This window comes from Chroicocephalus ridibundus, chromosome 3 (assembly GCF_963924245.1).
Source record: "Chroicocephalus ridibundus chromosome 3, bChrRid1.1, whole genome shotgun sequence".
Classification (NCBI taxonomy): domain Eukaryota; kingdom Metazoa; phylum Chordata; class Aves; order Charadriiformes; family Laridae; genus Chroicocephalus; species Chroicocephalus ridibundus.
Window position 1 is genome coordinate 125,857,004 of NC_086286.1, and position 26,393 is coordinate 125,883,396.

The following is a 26,393-nucleotide window of genomic DNA, read 5'->3' on the forward strand; positions in this document are numbered from 1 at the left end:
AGGCAAGAGCTTACACCCGAGTCACACACACACGCATCCCCCACAACGGAAAATAATACAGAAGATCCAGCACTGTAATTAAAGAACTTTTTAGAGTCTTCAAGGTTTTAATTTGAACAGACATTTCTACTATGTTCTCAACATATCTACAGCAAAGTTTACAGCCACTTTCTATCTGTTTTGCTCCTCCCCAAGGGCTCAGCAATTTGAGCCACCTTGGTTTGTCTCAGATTTGTTACTTTATTTTTTTTTTTTGGGGCGATATATTCAACACCCCAGCGGCTGGGATTCTTCTGTACACATACAGCATACATCTAACGGTAGCACACAAGCTCCCAGCCCTGTTATTTCTTTCTTTTTTTTTTTTAAATAATTAAAACTGATGCAGCAGCCCAATCCAATTAGCAATTCCGGATGTTTGGACAGAAGTGCACTCATCACTTGATTTCGTACTATTTAACGGATACATAGCGCACGTCACACAGTGCTACTCAGTGTCACAGATACAAAGAAAGGGAGTGCGAGCACAGACATTTTCCCTCCTACAGGCACCCGCAGACGCCAGCGCTTTCCGAGGCTTCAGCAAAGCTTACATTAGACGCCAATACGCTGTACAGTGCAATTTAAGTTAACACCATATGCAACATGGACAACAGTGCGCTTCAACCGGTCGCCACATTCAAGAGTTAGATCAATACAATCAAAAGATTGAAGGTCCATATTTCCCTTATGAAAACTGTGCAAGTTAGTTCCTTTTCCCTTTTATGATTTTTTTTTTTTGGTAGAGTTTCCGCGTTGATTGACCCCAGAGTTTGGGAGAGGAGGGGGGGGGTGGGGGGGGTCCTCAGCGTCCAGCTTATTATCACACAAATATTTATGTGCAAAAAGAGCAGAAGCAGGGGTGTCAGCGAGAGTATAAGGCAGCGTCAGGCTGAAGAGCCCGAGCTGGGCACTGCTGTGGTGCTTACAGCTCGGGATGACGCAGGACATCCTCAAAACTGGGTGTCAGCCACTTCACGGGGCAGAATCCAGCATTTCTCCCCCTCTAAGAGGAAGCAAGCCCATCGTTAGCATTAAACACATGAATAAATACAGTGGACATGCAGGTAAGCAAAGAACTGGAGCGCTCTGCTGTGTAGTACACCAGCAACCACCAGACTGGAGCCTGGGATGAACTGGGAATGAAAAGGTGAGGAAAGAACGTGCAAGTAGCCTGACGCAAGACCCGTCTGCTCCCAGGAGGACCTGGAAGGGTCCACACATCTTGCCTCAACCCCACCACGTGCAGTACCGCTCCAGGTAACATCTCGTGAAGGTGATTATTTGCAGGTTAACTTGAGCTCCTGCAGCGACCACAAGGTGATACAGGGCAGAGGAATCGGAGAAGAAACTGCTCAGAACGACACTGACATCGTCACACGAAGGCTGTGACCCATGCCACCACCAAGGCAAATGCATGGCTTTCGGTCCCGAAGCACAAGGGGAGGATGAAACGCTTGCTCGGAGAGAATTTTCTGCCTTTTGTTCGCTGTCACAGCTGGTTACCCAATTTCCTCCGACGCCTGCAGTTTGCATGAGAGACTAGAGCAGCCAGGCAATTAGATCCAAAAAAAAAAAAAAAAAAGCCCAACCCCTCTTTGCTTCTCTATTATTTAGCTCAATATATAATTACTATGTTAGGAAATTACATAACCTTTAAGTGTGTTTTATGTATAGTCTATTATGAGGAAAATAGCGCCTTCTGAATCCTTCCCATCTGGCTGGTGAGAACGCGTTTCAGATGCAGAGGAACAGCAGAAATTGTGAATTGGATGGGGAAAAACAACATCCAGGCAGGTGCAGATCCCACCGGCATGATTTTAAAGAGGGCGAGCAGTAATTTTAAGGGCTTATATTTGCAACATAGCCAGAAGGCAGCTCCAGAAACCAGCGTCCGGAGGTGGGAAGGTGGCATGGCCGACTTGTGCCTCCCCTGCTACTCACTACAGATCACCAGCCGCCCCGAGCAGCGGCCCCTGCGTTTGCTAAATCAAATCTGACAAGTCCATCGCTCTCCAAACTTAAAAAGAAATTGGTATTATTACAAGTAGGGGGAATTACTCTCCTGCCTTACGCAAACAACGGTTTAAAAGGGATCTTTTTATTTTTTAAGCCAGGTCACTTCAGGCCTAAGTTTAGGTTAGTCGAGATGAAAATAATTAAGGAAATAAGGACCGAAGCAAAAGGCATTCGGGTAGCACTTAATCACTATCAAATAATTTTATATAGCTTCCTTGGTTATAGAACTTTTCTTAGAGTATATTTAGTGGATACATGATTTTTGCAGAAGATTACTCCCCAGATACTTCTATGACGACTAAACATCCTGCATTATCACATGTATCTATCTTTATGTGAAACGGCTTTGAAATAAAGGCGGCTTCATTCCAAACCAGCATCAAGTGTGACGGAAGCTCAACGGTTTCCAAAGAGATCAACGCTGACCTAACGCAGCTCCGCTCATTTCAGTAGGAGCAGGCTAACAGCAAGCACCTTTTCAGATAATCCCAGCCACATGAGCTGTTGTTAATTCAAGTCTTCTCAGTCGCGAACAGCCACCAACGGAACCAAGCTGAACAAATGCCTAGGCGAGGTAATGTTTCAGACCCACTCTCACCTGTCTTTTTAAAGGAGAGGAAAAAAAAAAAAAATCTCGAGCAAAACCTGATTTTATAAAAGCAGATCGTGGTCACCGAAACACAAAGATCAGCTACAAAATACAGAGTTACTTGGGAAAAAACCCAACGCTTATCCCTAAAGTCTTTAAGCAGTTTTAGCAGCTACAAATGACCTAAACTATTAGTATTTTTGTGTGATGCGGCAGTCTCTTAACCTGCAGCAGCTACCTGAAAAGTGAGACCACCTTAACTTCCAACTTCTGAAGTCTCACAAAACATGGAGTAAGAGCAGGAGAGGAAAAAGCGCCCCAGGTGGAGCAAAAGTGTTTTGTCGAGCTGTAGATTAAGTGCTGCTCGCGCACCCTGGCAATGCCGTGAACCTTGTTCAAGTGAACAAAACCTGCCAGCGCAACCCCAAGTTTCAAGAGCGCAGCTTGGCTCTAGTTAGAAGGGCAGCTCTGAGCCGCTGTTTTGCAAGCAAACACCTCCGCCAGCTACTAAACCTTTCTGTTATCCAGGTAGAATAAGAAGAGTTTGTTATTCCTTAGGAGATATTTGTCCACAAGGGGCAATTCCACCTGAAGGTCATGGCTTAAACATTAGCAGCAGAATCCCTACTTCTGTATTGCACCAAAGTGTCTTGCTGTGGTTTGGTATTCAACTTACTGCTCCCAAGCCAATGCTTAACACAAAAATCCAAGTGTTAGGTGTGAAGGCTACTGAGAGTATCATATAGACTGGCAGAACCTGTAGTAACATCATACCATTTTCTAGTTTTTCTAGGAAACTAAAGAACTAAGCTGCCTTACTTACTCTTGGAGAAAAGTGCTTTTGGACAAAATGCCTTTACCTATCTGTACGTGACTTCGCATTTTAATCCTGTCGAGTGTTTAGAGAGTTCAACGAAACCAGAAAAAGTCCAAAAGAAATTTGAAGCATCCCGTCTCTTGGCCCATCCTGGTTATCCATGTGGTTGGGTGGAGGTAAGAGTTCCAGCTTCTGCTGACACGGTACACAATTTCTAGACAGAAAAGCTGCCAAGAGAGGACACTACGCCCAGTTGTGTGTGTCTTCTGTAAACAAAACAGAAATCCCCCCCCAAAAAGCAGGGAGGTACATAGTGTGAAGTGGGAGGACCGAGGGTCGACTGTACCTCTGCAATACATGCACTTTCCATGTTCAGTCTTTAAGGTCAAAGGGACTGGAAAGGAAAGACCTGAGGCAAAGCCCTGCCAGCTCACAGGTTCTCCTGCATCCTCTCATCTGTTTCCATCTCTGCTAGCTGCCTCCTCAAGGCGTTAACCTTCGCCTGAAGTTCCTTGTTGTATCTTATAATGCTGATCATTTCTTCCTGGGCTTCATCGAGGAACTTGGAAGGCCTGTTCCACCGAAGAAAGACACCTGGAAGCCCAGAGACAGCACAAGTCAGAAGGGTTTCTTGTTACAAGGAGGAAACTTTATTCATGTTCCATCAGCTCTCAAGTAACATGCGTGCAGTTTATGCATTTTTTTCCCTTACCCTCCCCCCTTAATAACATTTAGAAATACTGACCCTCCTCTCCAAGTCCACCATTCTACTAAATAAGATTAATAAAGAGAAAGTGAGGGGGTTTCGTTCCTTTTTTTCCTCATATACTGATCAGACCAATCCATATTCAGTCTCCACCCTGCCATGACAGCCTGCTTGCTTCACTGTCATTAACTCTTCAGTGCACGTGGGATGGAGAAAGTTTCCACAGCGGGGAACCTACTGCACACAGATTATCCTGGCCAACGTGGTCAGTAATGGAGAAAGAGAAGTCTTGGTTGATATAGAAAAGCCTTAGGCCTGCAGAACATCTATAGATTAGGCTATATCACTGCAGAAATACTGTGCTAAGAAGTTAAAAGGTATTAGGAAGGCTCCCTGGCAAAGGCTAGCATGTCACCAAACCTCAGAAGGATTAAGCGTTATGCCTCTGGGGATGGCACATGCCAAAAATATTTTGGAACAGATTTCAAAGGGAGCAAGATCACCATCAGCGGAGCACAGAGCAGAGACAAAAGGAGCAGACGCTTCAGAAGCTTTACAAGTAGCCGCAAAAAATATACATTGCCCGTAAGAGAAAAAGCAAGGCTGGCTTACCTTCCCAGAGCTGCAGGCTCTGCGGGGCAACCGAGGGCCAGATGACAAGGCTGTTGGCCTCAAAAAGAGGATTCTGGAACTTGCTCAGCTCTTCAGATCTGTTCACCCAGGACCACAGGGACATAGTCTTTTGCGGCAGCTTCAATTTAGACCTAACAAGACCATAGAAACAAGTCAACTTTCACTTTTACGCTGTAAAGACTCGTTCTGTTTTGTCATAGCCCCGCAGACTACAATGCCACCAGCTTTCCCATGCGCTACCAACTCGGACAACTCAGGCTAATCCCTTCAACACGTCTCACCAACATGGCACAGGGTGTAAACCTAAAGCCATTTACTTAACCCGGCTGATTACAATTTCAAAGAAAAAAATGGGGAAATCACGTTTAAAAGCCGTGAGGAAACTAGCTGCCTTCTGTCCAGATGAAGAACCAGTCACCTCCCCAAAATGGTTTGGCTATCAGGTTTCAAAAGGGAGTGAATCCCTGCGTTGAGATGGAGCTGGGAGGTGCGGCAGGTCTGCATGAAGGAAGGATCCCAGTGCAGCTCTCAGAGCACATTAGAGCGGTGTTATTGCTGGAACTGTGCGACGGGCACGTCTGATTAGGTCCCTCTGGTGGCAGGAAGCACAGAGAGAAAATAGTGCTGTTTTCCTGGGTCAAACCCACCTCCAGGGGTTACACAGGGGTCTCTTCGATTCTGGCAAACCTCCTTCCGCATGCGCTAGCAAATTGAACTGCCACCAGGCAGGAGATTTACCATCCCTGTGAATGCTTCAGACAGCACAAGCTTAACATCAGACTTCAAACATTCTCTGTGCTCACAGGGTGACACGTTCAGATGTGACAGGCAGGTTATTACATGTAACATTCAATACTCTTTCAAATGTGATCTTATTGGTTTCAAGTCTAACTTGGTTTTGCAGATGACCAGTTCAGCAGCCCTGCAGAAGACAGGAGAGTCTCTTCTAAGCAAAGGTTACTTTAAGGGCAGAGGGGTTTACAGGAAGCTTTAAATTGCCTTCTTTATCTGTAAGATCAGTTCTGTTTCGCCCTTCTACTCTTTCAGTGGTCTTCCCTTGCAGGAGACCACCAGACACGGTCTTACTGGAGTCAGGACTCCTGAGAACAGCACTGTCAAGTTCAAAACAGGAATCCAAACCTCTCTGGCAGCCGCCATCTGCCGTGGGAGGCTCCAGTCCTCCCGGGTTCCACCCTGCCTGCTGCTCCCAGCAGCCCTGCTCAGGGCATGCCTGGAGCTGCCCCACTGCTACAGCACAGCATCTAGCCCAGACTGGGATTCAGAAGCTAGGTGCTGGTCTGCTCAAGCACCTTAAAGGCCACAAGCCCGTAAGCAAGCTCAGCACAGGCCTATCGTTTCGTGAGAAGGTAGGCTCCAGCGGAATGCAGTCCTGGCTGCTTCCTTTCGAAGCTGCGCGAGCATCCATCTGAGCGCTCACAGCATCTGCCCAGAGGCTCAGGCAACGCAGATTGCCAATTCACCTTTCACCAAGCCACAGGTTACGGGCGGAGGGATTCTTGGTCCTTCTGTTGAAGTTATAGCACTGCACAGCCGAGACTACCTCAAACCTAATCACCACGCTCGTAGCAAAACTTTTGCCACGGTGTAACAGTGAGGCAGATCCTTCTGAAAGAACCTCTTTCATGTTTTCCACTTCCAGCACTTAACGGATAACACAAAAACCAAAGCCTTCCTTTCCTGGGAGAGTCAGGACCACCAGGCTACAGAGTCATGTTCTTCCCTGACAGTTAAGGTCAGAACCAGACGTTCCAGCTTTGGCTTCTAACTGCCTTGACCTTCTCCTCCAGGCCTGCATGGACAAGTTTGCTTCCCACAGCTATGACTCACATCATTGATGAATTTTAGCTGTTTATGCTTTTATGGAAAGAGTTTCTGCATAAGAGACTACATAAACTGGTGACGGGTGGAGATTTTTCAAGGCCACACAGCGAAACAGAAGAGACAGTCGAAGGTATTAGCTTGGACTTGGAGAAGACTAATTCAACTCCCCGATGAAGCCACAATTTCTTTAGTCGCAATGTCCCACTTGTAAGAAGGGCAAGCTCCCTAACACTGCAGCAGAGTACATAACTGCAAAAAGAGAAGCTCACCTGTGCCAAGGGAGACCACACAAGCACCCTCACCCTTTTTCAAACCAAGAGACTTTTTTTTTTTGGTCAAATACAGCCCGATATTTAAAAGGTTCAAAGCAAACATCCTCACCAACCTTTCATTTTCGTTATTTCCCAGGAAAGTCCCAAACTGCGAAGCATAAGCGTGTTCAAAGAGCATAATGAGGAACTGTTCGTTGAATTCAAAAGAGCAAGGGAACTGACGAAGGATTTGCCACACACAGTCCAAAAAGAGGAGAAACACCGGGGCCTCCCATTTCTGCTTGCTATTTGAATAGGCTGATTGGGCACAGCGCTGCTGAAAAGGGTGACCAGCCTACAGGTAAGGATCAGAGAGAGCATCACGTACAAAGTAACGGGATGTGAGTACACGTAGCAAAAAAAAAAAAAGACTTTAGAGCTAGTTCTGTCTGTGCAACTATGCTATTGCTGCTCTTTTCCACAACAGTAATTTCGTCAAGCATCCCGTAACAAACTGCTAGTGACCACGGCCAACTTCGCTGCCTTTTTCAGGCTACGAAAATAGCCCTGTATTTGATCAGAGAATTTTACCAGTAACAAACTGGTGCAGATGCACTGAAGGACCAAGCTCAGGATACTAGTTGCAAGAGCACAAAGTTGTTTTTTTCCTTTTAGTCTCAGCAGTGTTCTTTGCAGGGATGTTGACCCTGAGCACACAAAACAGGCAGTTCCCCAGCCCCCAAAAACTACCATGAGAGGCAGAGGCCCCGTAGAGCGCCGGAGGTACAAATGACTCAGTTAACGATGTTGCTCTTCGGACAAAGGCCATGCACGCTAAGCAGGGCTGCAACAAGGCCCAACTTGTTTGCCACCTCTCAGGCTATTTCCCAATACAACTGTCACTGGGATAGATGGGTGTTTTGTCCATTTCTTACCTGCAGCCACTCCCTCACAACCAAAGATTCAAAGCCATGTATGGTCCTGCACCTTGGATCCAAGATAATCTGTGCCAGAGACGTTACCTGGAGTGTCGAATCAGTTCCTTCGGTCCCATGGACTAACACTGATGCACCTTCCCTGCGAAAGAAAAAGGTGGAAAGGAGTCAGAGTGTGAATGAGCAGAACGCATCCCAAGGACGCATGCATCCCAATGGATGCCAACACATCCCGTGGACACCAGCGGTGCTGCCCTGACAATGCTGAGGTCCTGCTGGCTCCTTACCCCTTCTTCCCTCCCATAAGTTACTCCCCATCCCACATGGAAGCAAACCACCTTCTCCACCTGGATCCTCACCAACACGAACTAGAGCTCTGCATCGCTGAAGGCTTAGTTCCTTGCTAAACACTCTGGAAACCCACCACCTTTGCTGCGTTGACCGAAGATGTGCAGTGAAATCTCTTTTGTGGTGCTGCCTATTTCGAATTGGTACCCCTTGGAGTCATAGCACGGAAACGCGTCTCAAAGTCTGCTTGTGTCATTTATTGTTTTGCTAAGTACTCTGAAGCCTTCCCTGAGCACTGCAAGGAAGACGTATCATCCCCCTAGATGCTAATACTACGAGATTCTAGCTCAGACCTAGGCTTAAATTTATTTGGTCCTCAATTACAGTTTACTGCAAGAAAATCAAGCCAATAAGCCAGTTCAGGAGAAAGAAATGGCAGAGCTTGGCCTTCACAAAGGCAGAAGAGTTAGTGTGCTGAGCAAGAAGCTTGTCAAAGAGCCAAGCACAAAGGCTTCTTGCTCACCAGCCAGCACAAGTGAATCAGCAGAACAATGTGAGGAGCAGAGGGAGCTTGGAGCCTGGGGAAGGAAGGTTTTGTGCATTGCTGGGGGCCCACGTGCCATCACTCCCCACACTCCAGCGGGGATTGTCCAGGACAGCCGATTCCCTGCCCACTTTCTCCAACCTTAGCTGTGTTTAGTTACACTATCAGAATCTCCTGAGGGAAGGACTGGATGGTATTAAACAGCCTTCATTCCCCTTCCTCTTTCCAAACCTTGATCCAGTGTCTCACTTCTGCCGACATCCTTACACCCAGAAAGGAAATTAACTGCAGGTTGTATTTCTTTCTGCGCAGAGACCCAACCTAAGCAGCAAAGCGTGGGCAAGAAAGATCAATCTCCCAAGCAAGTAACCCTGCACACATTACTTGCTTTTTGAAGTGAAAAAGCATAAAAATCCATACCTTGATTGCCGCAACATCTTTGTCTATAGTCCTGTGTCTAAAACAAACCCAGTCCCTCTACACTACAGATAATCTTCAGGTACTCTCTCCCTCTCCCCAGGCGGTGGCAGATAAAGAGGATGCTTAACAGCCCAGCACAACTGCAAAGGTAACCCCAAGCCTATGTGCTCCTCAAAGTGGGGCGCACCCCCAAATAGCATAACACTATTTTCCCCTTTCATCTTTCAGGCCCCGGACCTTTAAGATGCTGCAAGATCTGACCCGGCCATTCCCCGCAGGCTGCGAGCGAGGCAGCAGCGCTGAGCCCGCCTGCCACAGCTCCAGGTAAACAGAAAAAGCAAAGCTGAAGTTAAAAAGTGATGAAATTGTCCACTGTCCCAACAAGCCAGAAGAGTTTCATCACCAATGTTTCCACTATACACACACGCAGGAAAGAATTACAGATAAAAGGATTGGTCAAGAGCAATCCTTTGCTGGCACAGGCAATAACTAAACAGGCACCGTCAGGGCTTTCGAAAAGCACAGCAGCTCGTATTTTATCGAATTAATGCCATTTTACCTATGAGACTGCATTTCAGACCACTTGCGTGTGACTCATTCCCTAGCTGGTATGAAAAGCTAGGTTTTTCCCTGAGTTTTGAGAAGGGCTTTCCCCTCTCAGAGCCATGAAGAAATCACATTTAGACTTCCACGTTTGGTCTTACAAACCCTGCCACCCGACAGCCAGCTTCTGCTCTCCAGCCCGAGGTCTGAGTGCATTCTGAGGACAAGTTAGCCAACTCAGTGTTTGTGAAAGAAATGTCAGGTTAAAAGAGGTCACAAGCACTTATAAGGGACGAACGGGATTGCTCAGATAGGACCACGGGGATAAAAATTTTATGAAGAAAAAGCACTGGACGAATTCCTGTGGAAAACAAGGAAATGCCATTGATTTCAGACAGGCACATTCTAACCTAAACCTTCAATAAAACTAACTGAATTAGGCTGCATCAGACATAGGAATATACCTTAACTGGATGATCTAATACCTATCCTTAGTCAAGATTTCCTCCCTCAGGCTTGTACTTCTAAAAATGCAAGCATGATTTACTGGAGGAACATTCCTTGACCATGATGAAACAGTATCTTGCACAGGTACAAGCAAGCCAGTTCACGGTGGTCAGTTATTAATACTAAAAGTGGAAATAGAGGTATTTAACAAGTGATCCGTAACCAGGGAATGAGAAACTCAAAAGGCTTTCTGAAAAAGATTTACCTGTCAATACACTGAGCAGCCAGACAAGCCGCAGTTAGTATCTCCTTGATGTGAGTCAGCCAGTTGGAAGCTTCCAGTTTACTGAGCCAGCGGTCCATGTTGTGCGACTGGTCATTACAAGCTTCCACAAGTTTGATGAGGCTTTCCTGTAGAATATGAAACCTTTGGGAAAAGCAAAAATATTATTGAAAACACAAGCAGTAACATAACAAGCAGGACAACATGCTTACAGAAATACACTGATCTCAAAATCATGGAGCGGTTTGGGTTGGAAAGGACCTTCAAGATCATCCAGTTCCACCCCCTGCCCTGGGCAGGGACACCTCCCACCAGCCCAGGTTGCTCCAAGCCCCCTCCAACCTGGCCTTGAACCCCTCCAGGGATGGGGCACCCACAGCTTCTCTGGGCAACCTGCACCAGGGGCTCACCACCCTCACACCAAAGAATTTCTTCACAATATCTCATCTAAATCTCCCCTCTTTCAGTTTAAAACCGTTCCCCCCTCGTCCCATGGCTCCCCTCCCTGCTCCAGAGTCCCTCCCCAGCTTTCCTGGAGCCCCTTGAGGGACTGGCAGGGGCTGGAAGGTCTCCACGGAGCCTTCTCTTCTCCAGGCTGAACCCCCCCAGCTCTCTCAGCCTGTCCTCCCAGCAGAGGGGCTCCAGCCCTCCCAGCATCTCTGGGCCCCCCCTCCGCACTACAATTTATAGGCAATTATTTCAAAAAGTACAACCCTATAAAAGTCGTGTCTCCTATTTCAGCAGACCTGTTTTCACTGGGAAACCCAGGCCATGGCTAACTGCCAGGAGAATACCACTCTTTGGACAAGAGGAGCGCGACTGCTGTAGGAACCTGCCTCACCTGCAGAAATTTTCTGGCAAGGGACTTGCTTGTTCCTGTGCACTACTGGGAAGGGGAACACAGGAAAGCTGGAGTGCAGGTGTAGATGGTCAGAGAAAGAGATGGCACAGGAAGATCGCCTGATGTCTGAAACCTGCAGCAGCTTGTTCACAAGGAACCAAACACAGCTTTCCAAAGCCAAATTAGCTTTATCATCTGCATACCCTGATTCTGACAAAAAAAAGGAATGTGACCTCATTGACAGAAACCAGGACACACGGCCACTTCTTGCAGAAGCAAATATTTTATGAAGCTCTGCCCATGTCACCCTACAAAGGCAAGCACAGAGGAGAGCCTGTGCGATTTCACCCACCTCTCAATGCATTTGTGAATCCTCCTCCACTGGGGATAGTGGGCTTCTTGCTCAAAGCCCCCTCCTTTGGCCCTGGCCTGCTGGGCGACGTTTAAGGACCTTGTATCAATGATGTAGCCGCGCTTGCCAGGCCGTAGCGTGGCGTTAATCAGCTTCTCGTCTTCTTTACACCGTCTTCCATTCGTACCTGTAAGAGGCTGGCTACTTCGCATCATGACCTGTGGTGACAAATAACCATGAATTAGGCACTGGAAATGGATATACTTACGATTGAAAGCCACCTCCAAGCCGAGAATGGAGGTTTGAACTCACTATGCAAGGACACCCCTCCACAGGAGGGTTTCTTAGGGCTCTGTAAATACAGGCTGCAGAGTGACACGTTATGTGTCTCAACGCCAGGCACGGAGGAAGGCTCTCTAGAGAAATGTGCTGCTGAAATCCATGCAGGGTACTCCTGTTTTCCTTTAAAACTCAGGCCATTGCTACAAAGCTTGTGAGAGCGAGATAACGCAACCTTAAAAAGCTTCCTTATCAGCTCAGGGGGAGAATTCACGTGGAGCCCTCCTGGATCTCCAGCTCTTCTCTGGGGAGTTGCACCAGCAAGTGCTGCTCTCACCCCACCGCACTTTTTACCTCCATCTGCTTCAAGTTGGATCCATCACACCTGGACACAGACATGTAAACATGCTGATCTGCCCTGCCTGATGCACGGAAACATTCCTCTTGTTCTTCCTACAGCTGCTGTTCTCCCTTGCCCTGAATCCTTAAGTTCTTTTAAGTGCAATCCCTTGCAGGGACTGAATTTATTTAAAAAACAAACTAGAAATCCTTGAATTGAGCAATCGTTTGGCCGGCCACTTTCTTAAGTTACAGACATCTTCTTAGAGGCTTTATCCTTTGGATTATTCCTGTAGTACCATCTTTGTGAGCCATTGAACCAGTCATCTTTAAGGCACCTCCCCAACTTTGTTTTTAAAATGCTCAAGTCATCCATGTATTAAAGATGCCCGTTAGGTAGTTTTACCCAGTGGCTAGACCAATAGACCTGAGGTCCACAGATTTATTAGCTGAGATTTCTCTTCAGTAAATGCCTTTCGATTCAGAAAGCATTCCAGCAGCCCAAACGATAACTGACGTGTGAGGGGAGCCAGTCAGCAACCCCCGCGACACTCGATAACTCAGAGCCAGGAGAGCAACGTGACAGGCAGCGTTACTGTCACAAGTTCAAGCACTCCAAGCCAAACACTATTATATTCCTCACACTTGAAACACGCACAATTCGGAGAGATAATTGTACAAATCCTCCTTCAGTGGTTTTCATTCAAGCTGAGAAAAAGCAGAAAGCACGACCGTCACGAAGTTGGTGGACGGCTGATTTTAAGGCCAAGCAAAACCACTAAGTCGGACTAGATGTCCTCTCATTCAGCGCTCACAAATCTTGGCAACAGGAGGTGTGAGCACATCAGAGCATTTGATTCAGAAGCCTGGATCACATTTACAAGCCGCCGGTTGGACATCCCAGCATCCTCAGAACTGGTTACATCAGCAAGAGATATAAAGAATTACTCAACAATTTCATAAAGTGCGTTTCTTAATTATAGCGCATCAGTCAGTCAATTAGATTTTGGCTTGTTGAGAGGCGGTAAAGACTGCGTAACACCAAGAATTTGCAGCTCCTGAAAGACGTTAAACTGACAGGCTCGGAGAACAGATTGTTCTGATCACTCATCCGACAGTTCCACAGCAGAAGCGGGGCTGGCTCTGGGCACGCCGGCTGTCATCGTGACTCCATTACGAAGGAGGGAGCCCACCACCCAGAGGACAGGACAATGTGCTTTCTGCCATCCTTTCAGCATGAAGCCTCTTGGCAGACAAAGCAAATAAGGGTGCCAGCAGTGGCTTTACAAGTCTCATCTTGCTCTTACTGCTGTGAGCAAGCTCATGCCACATACGCTCCCAAACAAGCGGATTAATAGCTATTTCTAGGATGGAGATTACTCATTCCACCACCCAGAACCAGTTTCACCGCATAAACTTAAGAAGTTGGAAAATAAAAGGAGCGAACGTCTCACAAACTGTATTAAGTTGTTGGTTGTTTTTTTTTTTTTTTTTTCTTCATTCAACAGATTCACACACTTCCTTCAGGTACAACCATTACTCAAATGCAGCTTACCATCCCGTTCTTCTTATGATAATAGCTGAGGACTGGGAAGCGACTGCCGTGGCGAAACATGGCAACTTTCCGAAGGGCTTCATCATCGATGGATTTGGGGACAATGACAACCGGAGGGTAGGAGGGACAGACAGAGAATTCCTTATTGATGCAGCTTAGACGCCATTCATCTGTCTGAAAAAGATAAGAACATATAGGGTTTGGGTCAAAAAGGAGAATAACACCATAATACACCTGGGAAGAGGAACTTCCATATTCAGAATAACGCACGCAGAAACGGAGCAATATTTGTGACCTACTCCGTTTGCACCACAGAGGAAAGCTGAGTTGTCACTACTGGCATAATCACTTTTGTTCATCCAGGAATTTGGACCCTCTCTAGTGACACGATTACGCCAATCACCCAGGTCAAATCCAGCCCCACATCCAGCCTCCAACAAAGACACGTGACAAAAGAGATGCTGGTCAAGAAGAACAAACAAGCCTGGCCGCTCTCTGCTGCGCAATCCTCATCCCCTACCTCTCAGATGTTGTATTACAGATGTTAGAAGGTATATCTCTGCTGAGTCCTTTTAGTATCCATTTATAGGTCTGTTGACTGATTATTTTTCCCCCCCCCCCACATCTCTTGAAGCTGCCTGAAATCATAATACCTCATTGCAGCAGCTCCCAGAAGCTCATTACCCAGCATGCAGATAAAGCTTGTAGGCAATAGAAGAAGTCATCAGGTGGCCTGGTTCTGGAAGTCCAGCACTTGTTGAACAACGGTTCCCCGTCTGGTTTATCCGCATCCTCAACAACCAGCACACAATAAGTCCACGTGGTCAGAAAGGGGCAATTGTGGCTTTTCATTATTTCACAGACACAGCAGACAGCGTGTCTGCAGTACGCACTACAACAAAACTCACCGCATTTGCGGATGTTTCAGTTTCGTGTCAAGTGAGAATATGGTACGTCTGTCCCTCGGGGACATGCCAGAACAGAAATGTATTCCTATGTCAGCAGATTTAGGGGAAAAAAGGTTGATTTAGGTGAAAGTAACATGGGCTCAAACCTCTATCTGTGCTGACAGCAGAGTTCGTAACGCTGTCCACAAGACAAAGGTGGTCAAGAATGTCCACCAACTCCAGACGATGAAACTGCTTTGAGGTTAAAATTGCAATTTAACATTTCCAGCTCGGTTCTTTTCTATGGGCTCTGCGTTACGTAAAGCACAACAGCCGTCTCTCCAAAAGCACCTCCGGGAAGCAGCACAGCGTCTAAGCACCAAGGTCTCACTGTCACCTCCTGTTACACAATTTTTCAGCCTCCAACAGCCAAACGCTGGTGAAAAAAAGTGCTGAATATTGGCACCCTGCACCCTCGCAGGCACTTGGCATGAGAGCTCCAGCTTCCCAACGCCCAGGGTCAGACAGGACTTGGCTGCATCTCAGGCACAACCAAAGGTTAACGAGCAGCCTCACTGACGAGGAATCCTCACTCACTGAAGTCCGGGCTGGAACAGGTGACACTGCCCTCACCACAGCCTCGGACAAGCCCAACCTTCATGGAGGGCTTGCTGCTTCTGGGCTGGTCCCACACCACCACCTGCTGCGTTAAGGACACCAACCAGGTACATCAAACAGCCACGAGAAATATATTTTCCCTAGGGACACACAGCTCGCAGCAGAACCTTGCCTAAAGTTTGGCAGGAAACTGAACTCATGGTCCTCGATGGCAGGACGGCGGCTTGGTTGTGCTGCATCTTCAGTCAGCGCATCCTTATCCTGTATTCCTCACGGCCAACAGAACCTGCTGGCAGAAGCCTTGGTGGGGAAAAGGACCCAAAAGCCTCTGCAGCGCATTTTGATTTTAACAGCAGCATTCAATTCTTAAGAGCAGCAGCAGAATAGCACTCAAATTTGCCTGTAAAAGCTCCAGACATAAAGAAGTTAAAATCAAATATAAAAACCTCTTGAAGAGGAACAGGCAGCTGCTTTCAAGGTGGATTTTTTTTTTTTTTTTTAGTTCTATGCACTGACTTGACACAGGTGTGAGAAAACAAACAAGACCTTAAGTAACTCCTCGGCTGAGGTGTTCCAGTACAGACTGGGAAGCATTTGCGTGCCACTGCAGCAGGCAGGGACCTCAGACAGATGTCATAAAAAACTGTCCTTATTTGTGTTCAAAGAAAGTTTCAGCCAGACAAAAAGATAGGGGCTAAAGCAGGTATCACAGAAAGCAAGAGAAGAGCGTGACAGTTAAATTATGCAGTAACAGAATACACAGAAAACCCACGTCTATTCAAGTGGGTTGGTTTAGCATGCATTAATTACACAGCTCTGATCAGAAGTAGGTCTCTTTTCCGCTTTCTTTTCTTCCAGAAGCTTAATACCTCCCGCCTTACACCTCCTGACTGGTACCTGCTTATAGAAATAGCTCCCTGGTCTGACAGAAAACTAGGATCTATTCAGAAAGGTTTTCTGGCGATGAAGCCTTTCCATCAGATGAACAAGCTGATCTGATTCACAACACTACTGTATCATCAGTAGATCCAAGGCACGGGATGTGTGGCATAGAGGACAGCCAAATTGTCCCTTTTTGGTGGCAGCCTAAAAAAAAAAAAAAAGGATGCTGGGAAAGGTACACATTGCGTGTGTCACCATCGTCAAGAACAGTAATCGCTACCTGTGTTCAGTAGCCCATCCGGTCAGTCCTGCACCAGCCCTGTCGTAAGCTTATTTCGTTATTCATTAGCCTCAAAACAGCTTCTCTGAACATCTACATTTTATAAAAAGCAGAGGTCCTCCCAGATGCAAAATTAAATTGCCTCCGGCAATCACGTCATAGGCAGGGACGAAAGGAGGTCTGGATCACATAAGAGAGGCTTGGCTGGTCCCAGCTCATGCTTGTAATGCGCCAACAGTGATTTGATTTTTACTATAGCTTTTTGGGGCGCCTATGTTAAATTACAGCAGATTTCATGATTGCGTGCAATTCGTTTACAGTGAAAAAAATATGCATGGATATAGAACTGATAAATACCTTACTGCCAGAGGGCACGTAGAGAAGGCAAAATTAGAACTCTGTTGTATCCTTTTTTTGAGAGGCTGGCTGCCACTGATACCACCAGTATGAAAAGGAATGGGAGAGCATCAACCTGATTTATCGCCCACTTTGGTAACTTAATGCTGCCCATAACCCCCCTCTCCTCGCCATTTATAACAGGAGACAGATGATACTGTTATGTCATCCCGTTATAGTTTCCTGTTGCACGGGAAGGAGGAGCGAGCGCGGCAGCAATTAGCACCATTTGTCTTCTGCAGCATAGCTGCTTCTGCAGAGATCCCATTAACCTCTGCAGTGCCAGCTTCAGCCTGCTAAAATATACTCCAAGATGAACGAGATGATAGTAAAATGCAACGGTAAAAGTCTCTCCTTGGCTTTCGCTTGGGGTCTGTCTGCAATTTGGAAGGAAAAATTGCCATTACTAACTGGGAACAGCAATTCATCTATGCGCAGCAGTAGATGCAGACGGAGGGAGCAGTAAGGACTGCAGTGGAAGAGAAGAGGTGGACCTCATCTTGAGACATCGCCAGATAAGTATGCTGCGAGATACTCAGAGAAAGTACAGAGTTAACATTTAGTTCTCCCAGCAAGAGCGCTGTACTTTAAGGAATAAGGAAAAGTTAATTTCAGTGAAGGCCAGAAGCAGCGAAGGATTGGGGGCTGAGCAGAAAGGAGAGAGGGCTCCAAAGAAAAAAGAAAGGAGTTAGAAGGCTTTTCTTAAACACGGTACAGGATTAACTCTTACATTTCTACTTTTCTTGTCCTAATACGTGTTTAGACATATTGATTTTCAAACGTTACTGAAAGGCAAAACCAACAGTTATCCTTTCTCCCAAAACTTGTAATTACTAGGAGAGGTCATTTTCCACAAAACAGGGTGAAACAATTCGAGCTCTACTAATAAACCTTAAAAGAAAAGTCAAGAAACCAGCATGGACCTCGGAGGATCCTGCACAGCAGCCGTGACAGAGGCCGTTCCCAGGAACAGGCAAGAAGGCAACAAGCCCTGTTAGTAACAGATTGTGCGCGGACAAGAAGCCTAACAACAGATGCAGGCAAAGACTGATGCTCGTCTGGTAAGAGCGAAATATGGGCCATCCACACCATTGCAAATTGAGCCCAAATCCAGAAAATTCAGGGGGTTTTACACAGGTCCTGGACAGTAGATAAAGCACCGCTAGCTGAACTGTCCAGAAACCCAAACTCTTTCCTACAACAAAATGGAAAGGGGAAAAAAAAAAAAAAGAGAATGAAGAAAGTGAATTTGGTGGCAATGAAATACCTACATGTTAATTATACCGTTACTGTATAAACTTCACTTAACTTTAACAAGAAACTGATTCTCCGAAGTTACAGTTTGCAGTATCCTGCAGCTGTAGAAGCTGGCAGAAGAAAAACCACTCCGCCCTGACCTATTAGCTCTTCTCCTACTCCTCAGAAAAAGATGAAACCCCTTGCGTATAACTCGAATTCCATTCGGCCACTCACTGGCTATGCAGTAGTACAGCAAAGAACAAATCTTTACACACATTTCGCCTGACATACCTATAATCCAGATCCCACGTACTACCCAGTGCTTCAATGAGCAAACATTAACTACCCTGTGCATCTTTTACTCCATTCGTAAGTTTGTCTATAGCATCTTCAAAGTCTCATGTCGCAGTACAATAAGTTGGAGCCTGCAGGCACTGGGGAGTTTTTGCTGTGACATTTAGTAAAGCGTCGAGCTGATTACTTCATACGCCTTAATTTTCAGCTGAACTACTCCGATATGTCGGATTTATCAGAACAACAGTTCAGGGAAAGACACTCGACAAATGCCCCGCTGACCCGTGCTGCAGGTTATTCCCAAGGAAATAAACAGGTAGCACACACATAGCAACAGCCATCAGCAGAGTCAGCCCACTGAAACTTATCGATTCCTCCAATTTCTTTAGCTCAAGTGAAGTCATTTGCCTTAACAGTTCTTCCCTTAACACCTTCACGGACGAAATGCGAGCAGGTTATGGTAGCATAGCAGCCTCCCGAATCCTGGAGCTGAGCTGAAGGGGTTGAGCGTTTGCTATCCAATTCTAGGGGCAATACAAGATGACAGCTTGTCACACCGATGCAGTGGTGTGAAATCACACGGGGAGTGTGTGTTTGGGCAGAAAAAACACATTTGGCAAAACATATGCCAAGATAAACAGATAAATTATTATTATACAGTACAATACCATAACGTATTATCTAAATTTTTAATGTATTACCTGACTTTTTTTAAATCTTAACTTTTATAGTTTTATTTTGCCATCATAGAATGCGCCAGAGTTTTAAAACTACTCTCCTGTAGCAGACAAATGTGGAATTAATACATGACAAGAGCTGCAGTGTGGGGGAACTGCGGTTTTTGACAAGTTGTTACCATATTGGGGAAGGTGAGGCATGACAGATCCAGGCGGATGATTTAACGGAGAGGGAGGTAACCTTTGAGTCCTACTCATTTGACTGATGGGAGGGAAAAAAAAATAAATCAGCCATTTACTTGTTCTAGCCTGTCATATTAAGAAAGTTTAATCACAGAATAAGAAATATTTGGTCAACAATACCCTTCCTCAACAACAGATAAATGTAAGTCATTTGAACGTGGCCTTTGTCACCCTTTCGTTAAAAGGAGTTCCATCTGAAGTTTTGGGTTAAAAGCCAAGAATTAATCAACAGCTGTTAGACATGCATGTTTTGAAGAAATGAATTGTTGCCCTTGAAACGTAGAGTTATAAAATAATTAGGTTTTTAAATGTAAGCCTTCCAATGAGCTTATGTTCAGAAAGCCAAGAGATTCACCAATGAGCTATCAATGCATTTTTAAAACCCTCTGAAAGGAAAAAAAAAACCAACCCAGCATATCAATGGATATTTGTTAGCACCTGTATCACACTGGTAAATAAAACCATCAGAAGTGATTTGATCCCTGAAATATAAAAAGGATTTCAGCTACACATAAAAAGCGAAACGTGAACAGAAGCAGGACCATCTCCTGTGATCTTTCATTGACCTCCAAAGGATTTCCTTCGGCTGCCTTCAATCCTGCTCTCACACTCCTCCCTTCTCACCAGAGAGCACTTCAGCTTCTGCCCTTTTGGTTCTCATCGAGATGCCTGCGACCTTCCTCTGCTGAACCGGGAAAGCGTCTGCTGCCTTCCCTCCAAAGAGGGGAACACTCTGATCATGTCTGACTTCCCCAGCTGAAATTAAAACCAAAACTGTGGTGCTAGTTATAATGACAGGTCAGTTTGTACACCTTTTGACAGCAGATGAAGATAGGACATGTGAGACTACTCTAATTAGAAGACAAAAATAGAAATATCTCCGAACTCCTTTAATTTTCCAGTGATTTCACCATATGAATCTGGTCAAGCTAATCATATTATTCCGTTATTAGTCATCAACAGGAAGTGATAAATGCTGCAGACAAGCTGGGTTGCAGATAAAAGAAAAAAAAAAAATCAATGTTCTTTGATGCTGTACTAATGGATGTGGTCTCAGCAACCTAAGATGATGCAGCACATATTTAATGTGAAACAAAGACCTGGAACACAGAGATGCTAACCCAAGGCACTATTGGGACAGGTAGGCTCCTGCAACCGAGACACTTCCCACTACATCCAATCCATCATCCTAAAACGAAGTCTGAGTAACAGATACAACAGGCAATGCCACGAGAACAATGTGTACCCTACAGGTACCAAAAATAATATCAACATGTGCTCACAGCAGCCGGAGGAATAGGACTAGAAGTTTCCTGCTCTCTAAACCCTCCCAATATTTCCTCAGCATGAAATAGAGCTACGAGTATTTCGTATTGGGCATCTTTGTGTACTGTCATCTTCCTAAAGAGCTAAGAAATCCTTAGCAACTTTTTTAAAAGACAGCCTTGTTTCAATTAAGGAGTTGACAAAGATTCACCCCACTCCACTCCAGATGCAAAGCTGAGTGTAACAAACCTAGGCCGAGGGTCTTAAATTCATTTTTACAATAAGGAGGGTCATCTGCAAAGGACAAAAACACTTCCTACTTTCATGTCCTCCCAGGGAACTTTTAAATAGGCCTCAAAACTGCATTTGTAGAAGGTGAAACACGAATGCTAAATACAAATATTTAGCACCTAAACAGAAATGCCTGATGTTTACAGAGCGAACAGTTTACACAGTGAGTGAACACCACTCACTTTTCACCCAGGCACGGAACAGCTTTTTTTCCCCCTCCGCCCAGAATTTCCAGTCCAGACAGCACCGGGTGAAATACTCCACAAACCACTCGCACAAGTACATCCCAGCGCCTGTACAAATCCTGAAGACGAACTCACCACTGAGCTGAGGAGCTCAAACTCTTGGTCAGGCAGAAAGGAGCGCCAGCCATCTTCAACGATTTCAAACATGGGCCGGTAGAAGAAGGGATACATGAGGGTGACGGAATCCAGGGTGGAAAGCGCCTGTGCGGGGCAAGAGAAATAAACAGCTGCTTCATTTAGTCAAACCGCTATTTTATTCCAAAAAACATACAGCAAAAGGTGTTTTCCTCTAACAGCAGTGATGCAAACTTAAGCCACCCAAAAAGTATACAGCCATTAAGTTTGAAATACTAAGTCGCCTGTGGGGTAGTTTAACACACAAAGAAAACAACAGCACAAACAAAAGCAGATTATAACAACTGGGGGGGTTGTACGTGGAGTATCATTTCTGCAGGCTACACTATATAACAGGAAAAGACGCACACTGAACGGGTATAACTAACAAGACACATCCTACACGGCATTTACCCGGTTACTAACAGCAGAGCTTAAACTCAAGAAGTCACTTAACGCTGTTTGACACATGAAACTCAAATCTGATTTGGTTTTGCCTCCTCGAGCTCCAGCATAAGGAAGCTGAGCTTTATTTTCCCAAATGCTATGGCAAGATATTTGATGAAAAGTAGGTTTGTGGTGGTCTTTTTGGCTGTTTTGTTGGGGTTTTTTTAGTTTTATTATTTTTTTTAATTTGTTTAAAAAAAAACACCTATAAACAATAAATATTTCAGCAATTGAGAGGAAATATCCCACAATTCTCATTTGCCTTCCAGAACATCAATGAAAACTTTCCTAACTGGGAAAAAAAAAAAAGCTGTTAAGGTTGAGGTCAGATGAAGATCTGAGAACTTAAGTGTTATTTACCATGATGAATCCTTACCTCAATAGAGCTAGCAATGTTCAAACACTCCTCCATTCCGGGTATATCCAGCTGAATAATTCGCAGATCTTTGCATTTTATAATGATGGTACCCAATGAGCCCACGAACCTACAGCGAGACATGAAGAGAGAGTCTCTTAAGAACAGGATCCTCTAAGGCCTGATGAGGTATTATAGTTCTTCCCACAACGACAAAATGGCCTAAATGCCATTTTGCCTAAACGACAAAATTCCATTAGCAGTAATTTGTGTGCAATATCATCTTTCAAAATAATAAACAAACAAAACCACCTCTTTATTTGGTATTTGCAAGTTGTGGTCTGCTTTTTTATTTTTTTTTTAATCCCAACCTAATGACATGGCAGCAAGTGGAAGTATAAATATTACGAGATAAAGAGGTTTTCTTCCCAGCTTTTCTTTAAAACGTGAAAGAAAAGGTGCGTTCACGTATTTTCTGATAGTACTGGGCGTTACAGCATTACAGTAATGCACAGAAATTGAGGATTGTGTCCTGGTTGGTAGAGCATGAGAATCTTAATCTCTCATTAAAGTAGTTTAGTTTCTTTTTCAACCCATTTTCTCTCCTTTCCTCTGAAGGGAGATGCTCTTCCTTCTCTGAAAGGGGAGAGAGGTAAAAGACAGCATCTGTCCTACGTTTTGGTGGCCAGCCCAGCCCAAACCACGTCAAATTTCTGAAAACGACTGAGTTTAAATTAATTTTTAAAATAACGTTTCAGTCTGGCTACATTACACTCCCTTGTCTCTAATAGGAAAGTTTGATTTCTGCTACCTGCAGCGCTACGGAGCTATTCGCTCTGCAGACCTCGGAAGTTAAGGTCTTATCACTGCTGGTTCAAACACAAGTCGACCCAGCAAAAGCTCTAGGTTACAAAAACAAACAGAGCTCACAGACGCCCTCTCCAGTCTTCCTTATGTTCATGAAAGAAGGATGATGGCTGAACAGAAAGCGTGTGCTTTCCTTACGTTAACTAGCCACAGGAATGATGTGGATTTTGGCTCACAAAACAGTGAACTACGGAAAAGCAGCTGAGTCTCATACACCGCAGGAGCAGCTGCAGCGGCCAAGGGCGATGCAAGAAGCAGAAGCCAGGCAAGACCTGAAGGACTGAGTTTCAGTCCCTCGTGGCCTTACCTTCAGTCAGGCCACGCACCCTCCAAGAGGAGACCTGTTGCCAAGCTTTGTGTTCCTCCACCTGTGCTACAAAAGCTGCCTGTAATTTATTTTAGACTCATTATTACAGCTGAAAGATCATTACCTATTTCTTCTGTGCAGACAAAGGTTAACACGCAGAACCAATTATCATTTGGACAGTGCTGGAGGAAGAACTAGAGGCATTTCGACAGAGTTCTGTAACACCAGCGGAGCCAGCCTGTGCCTGGGTTACCCTCGTTGAAGTGCTGTTTCACAGATCCCCAACATAGTAACACAGCGCAGCTACAACACATCGCCAGGGCTGTGTTTCCTTTCCACATTTCTTTAAGCAAAAAAAAAAAAAAAACCCAGAGGAGATCCCTAGAGACTGTTCTGCTTCTCAACAAACCCCACAGATCATATGTAAATGGCTTAAAAAGCTACAAAAATATTATGAAGCAGTTTGATGACCACCTGATAATTAGGGAACACACTGTTTTGTACAAAAGACACTAATATCCTGAAAGTGGGAGAAGAGATTTTCATTAACCTGGCACAATGTCCCGGTTTTGCACTAATAACCTGAAGTAGTGCCAAACTGGACCTTTCCATAACCTTTATTGGTTTGAGAGCTTTGTCATTCCATTCTCTCCAGCACTGAGAATATACTCTTATCCTTTTATATGGCAAAGTTTCGTTGCAGTTACATACACACAAAGCTACGCTCAGGGAGGGAGATGTTTACTCCAGAGACCTTCTAGACACCAGGGCCGGCAATAAGGGCTCCGAGTCGTAGCTAACTCTGTTATAAATCACATACCGAGCTAACAACACAACACTCCATCGCCATAATTTAAAACATTCCTCGCTCATTTGGTATTAGCTTACATCGTAATGGGAACTAAGCTCATGAAAAAAAATAAAAAAAAAAGAGAAAGAAAAGCTTGACTATAATAATTTTCAGAACAGATCTACGGCTGGTTTAGTACAAGCAGGAAGGAGGATGAAGCCAAACCGTTCTGAAATCTGTTCCTGTACTAGATGGGAACAGATTTCCTCAGGTTTCTGCCACTCTGTTCCTCTCCATCCTGGCGCCAAGATGCAGCATTTCTCAGAAACGCTCAGAGAAATCAGGAACATGGAAGAAACTTAATCAGTGTCCAGTACTTCACCCAGTCACAGACTCTGAGGCAACCTGATATTTTTTAATTGCTGATGCTTGCTTTTTCCAGTCTTGCTGGCAGAAAGGAAATCTATTCTTCCAGATTTTCTTAAAAGGTGAGGAAAACAGGGGAGCAACTTTGTAATTAACAAAAAAATGAAAATACTATCAGCAAAATGAAAAAAGGACCAAGGTGAGAAAGTAGAAGATCATGACCAGGTAAGATGTGACGGCCACTCAGTGAGGGAAATGAGATGGGGCAACATAAAGCAGCCAGAAGCGACGGTAAGAAGATTCATCTCTGAAGTCCCTGTAACAAAAGGGGATGAGCCTGAACAAAATGGAGTGCTGCAGCTACAAGTCATCTTTACCACAAGGAGTAGACTGTTAAAGCATTATTGATTTCCATAAGCAGCCGGAGGAATAAGGGGATGATGCTGTTGAGCAGCAAGAGACTGATCTGGGCCTGAGAAAGTCCGGACTCCACTTCTACCATCACTTTTGGGGGCTGACCCAAGGCAAATCAGTGCCGCAGCTTCCATCTTCGTGATAAAGATGCATCCTTTATATCAAGAGCTACTGATGAGATTCACTGAACAATTAACACAGAGTACTGCTGACAGAGGGGTTCAAACATAGAATCACAGAATGGTTTGGGTCGGAAGGGACCTTAAAGATCATCTAGTTCCAGCCCCCCTGCCCTGGGCAGGGACATTCTCACTCTATATATGACCAAAAAAAACCCCTTCAGATGCAACAGTCAAATATCAATATCCAAACAGAATGTGACTCAACCTGTCCGTGCCAATATTCTGCCCCATGCTCTAATTGCATATTTTCCTCTCCAGACCTGGATTTAAGACAGCTGAGGTACGAGCCAGTCTTGACAACCAGTCTTTTAAACCCACAAGACACAAAAACTTAGGGGAGATTAGGCAGGGAAGTTAGAATGATAGAATTGCCCAGGTTGGAAGGGACCCTTCAGATCATCCAGTCCAACCATCAACCCAACTCTGACAAAAACCATCACTGAATTATATCCCTCAGCACAACGTCTTTTAAATACCTCCAGGGATTGTGACTCCACCGCTGCCCTGGGCAGCCTGTTCCAGTGCTTCACAACCCTTTCAGTGAAGAAATTTTTCCTAATATCCATCCTAAACCTCCCCTGGTGCAACTTGAGGCCGTTTCTTCTTGTCCTTTCGCCTGTTCCTTGGGAGAAGAGCCCGACACCCCCGGCTACCCCTTCCTTTCAGGGAGCTGTAGAGAGCGAGAAGGTCTCCCCTCAGCCTCCTCTGCTCCAGGCTGAACACCCCCAGCTCCCTCAGCCACTCCTCACCAGACTTGTGCTCCAGACCCCTCACCAGCTCCAGACCGTACCTCTTTTCAATGGAATCAATGTTGGAGTGCAGCAGCCACAGCTCCTCGGCATTATCTTGACGCCGTGATGAGAAAATAAGGTGATGGCCGGTCAGACAGAGGGTCCCCTCCACAGCCGGGTAGAAAGGGCGGTGCAGGGCCACGTTGTCTGCTCGCGGGGTCTTGATCAGCTCCGCAAACTCCATGCCGGCGAGCGAAAGGGCAGGGGCCTGGGCAGGCCTTCGCCAAACTAGGGGGAAAGACGGGGGGGGGGGGGGGGGGGGGGGGGGGGGGGGGCTGGGGGTAACCTCAGCGACACCAACGGCACGAGATGAGGGACCTGGGGGCGGGATGGGGGACCCGGGGACGGCCGACAACCGGCGGGCAAAGAGCCACCAAAGGCAGAGGTGGGGAAAACCCAAGGGGTGATGCCGGGTAGAGCCAGCCCGATCCCGGTGGGAGAAGGAAGCAGGGGATACCGCGACCCCCGCTCTGAAGAGGTCGATGCCCCCACAAGGCCCCGGTGCCTGACCGAGATGGGGTGGGTGGGCTGAGGGGAGACGCGGTGCTTGTCACGGTGGGGCCCGGCGGAGAGGGCCGGGAGATTAGGGGGTGAGGCGGGGAGGGGATCCCCGGGGCGGAGAGGGGGAGGCCGCGGCCGAGCCGAGCCGCCCCAGGACCCGCGGGGCCCGCCGCTGCCTGCAGCCGCCCGGCCAAGCGGTACCGGGCCGGAAGGCAGCCC

The 26,393-nt window shown here is 46.0% G+C and overlaps 1 protein-coding gene across 3 annotated transcripts; it reads right to left on the reverse strand.

Moving 5' to 3' along the window:
* Positions 1-73: 73 nt before the first annotated feature.
* On the reverse strand, positions 74-26,393 carry MTMR9 (myotubularin related protein 9). Of its 3 annotated transcripts, none has more exons than XR_010070481.1 (11): positions 25,673-26,393; positions 21,978-22,086; positions 21,116-21,241; positions 13,723-13,896; positions 11,550-11,767; positions 10,339-10,500; positions 7,832-7,973; positions 7,031-7,251; positions 4,783-4,934; positions 3,508-4,058; positions 74-1,562 (listed from the first exon to the last, which is right to left on the reverse strand). XR_010070481.1 is itself a non-coding variant. In XM_063330690.1 (10 exons), exons 1-10 carry the CDS (start codon positions 25,855-25,857, stop codon positions 3,895-3,897), a joined length of 1,653 nt encoding a protein of 550 aa, XP_063186760.1. In that variant the 5' UTR covers positions 25,858-26,393; the 3' UTR covers positions 74-3,894. The 3 variants fall into 3 exon arrangements, 1 of the variants encoding a protein (XP_063186760.1); XR_010070480.1 differs by having other exon boundaries at positions 74-1,581; XM_063330690.1 differs by having other exon boundaries at positions 74-4,058.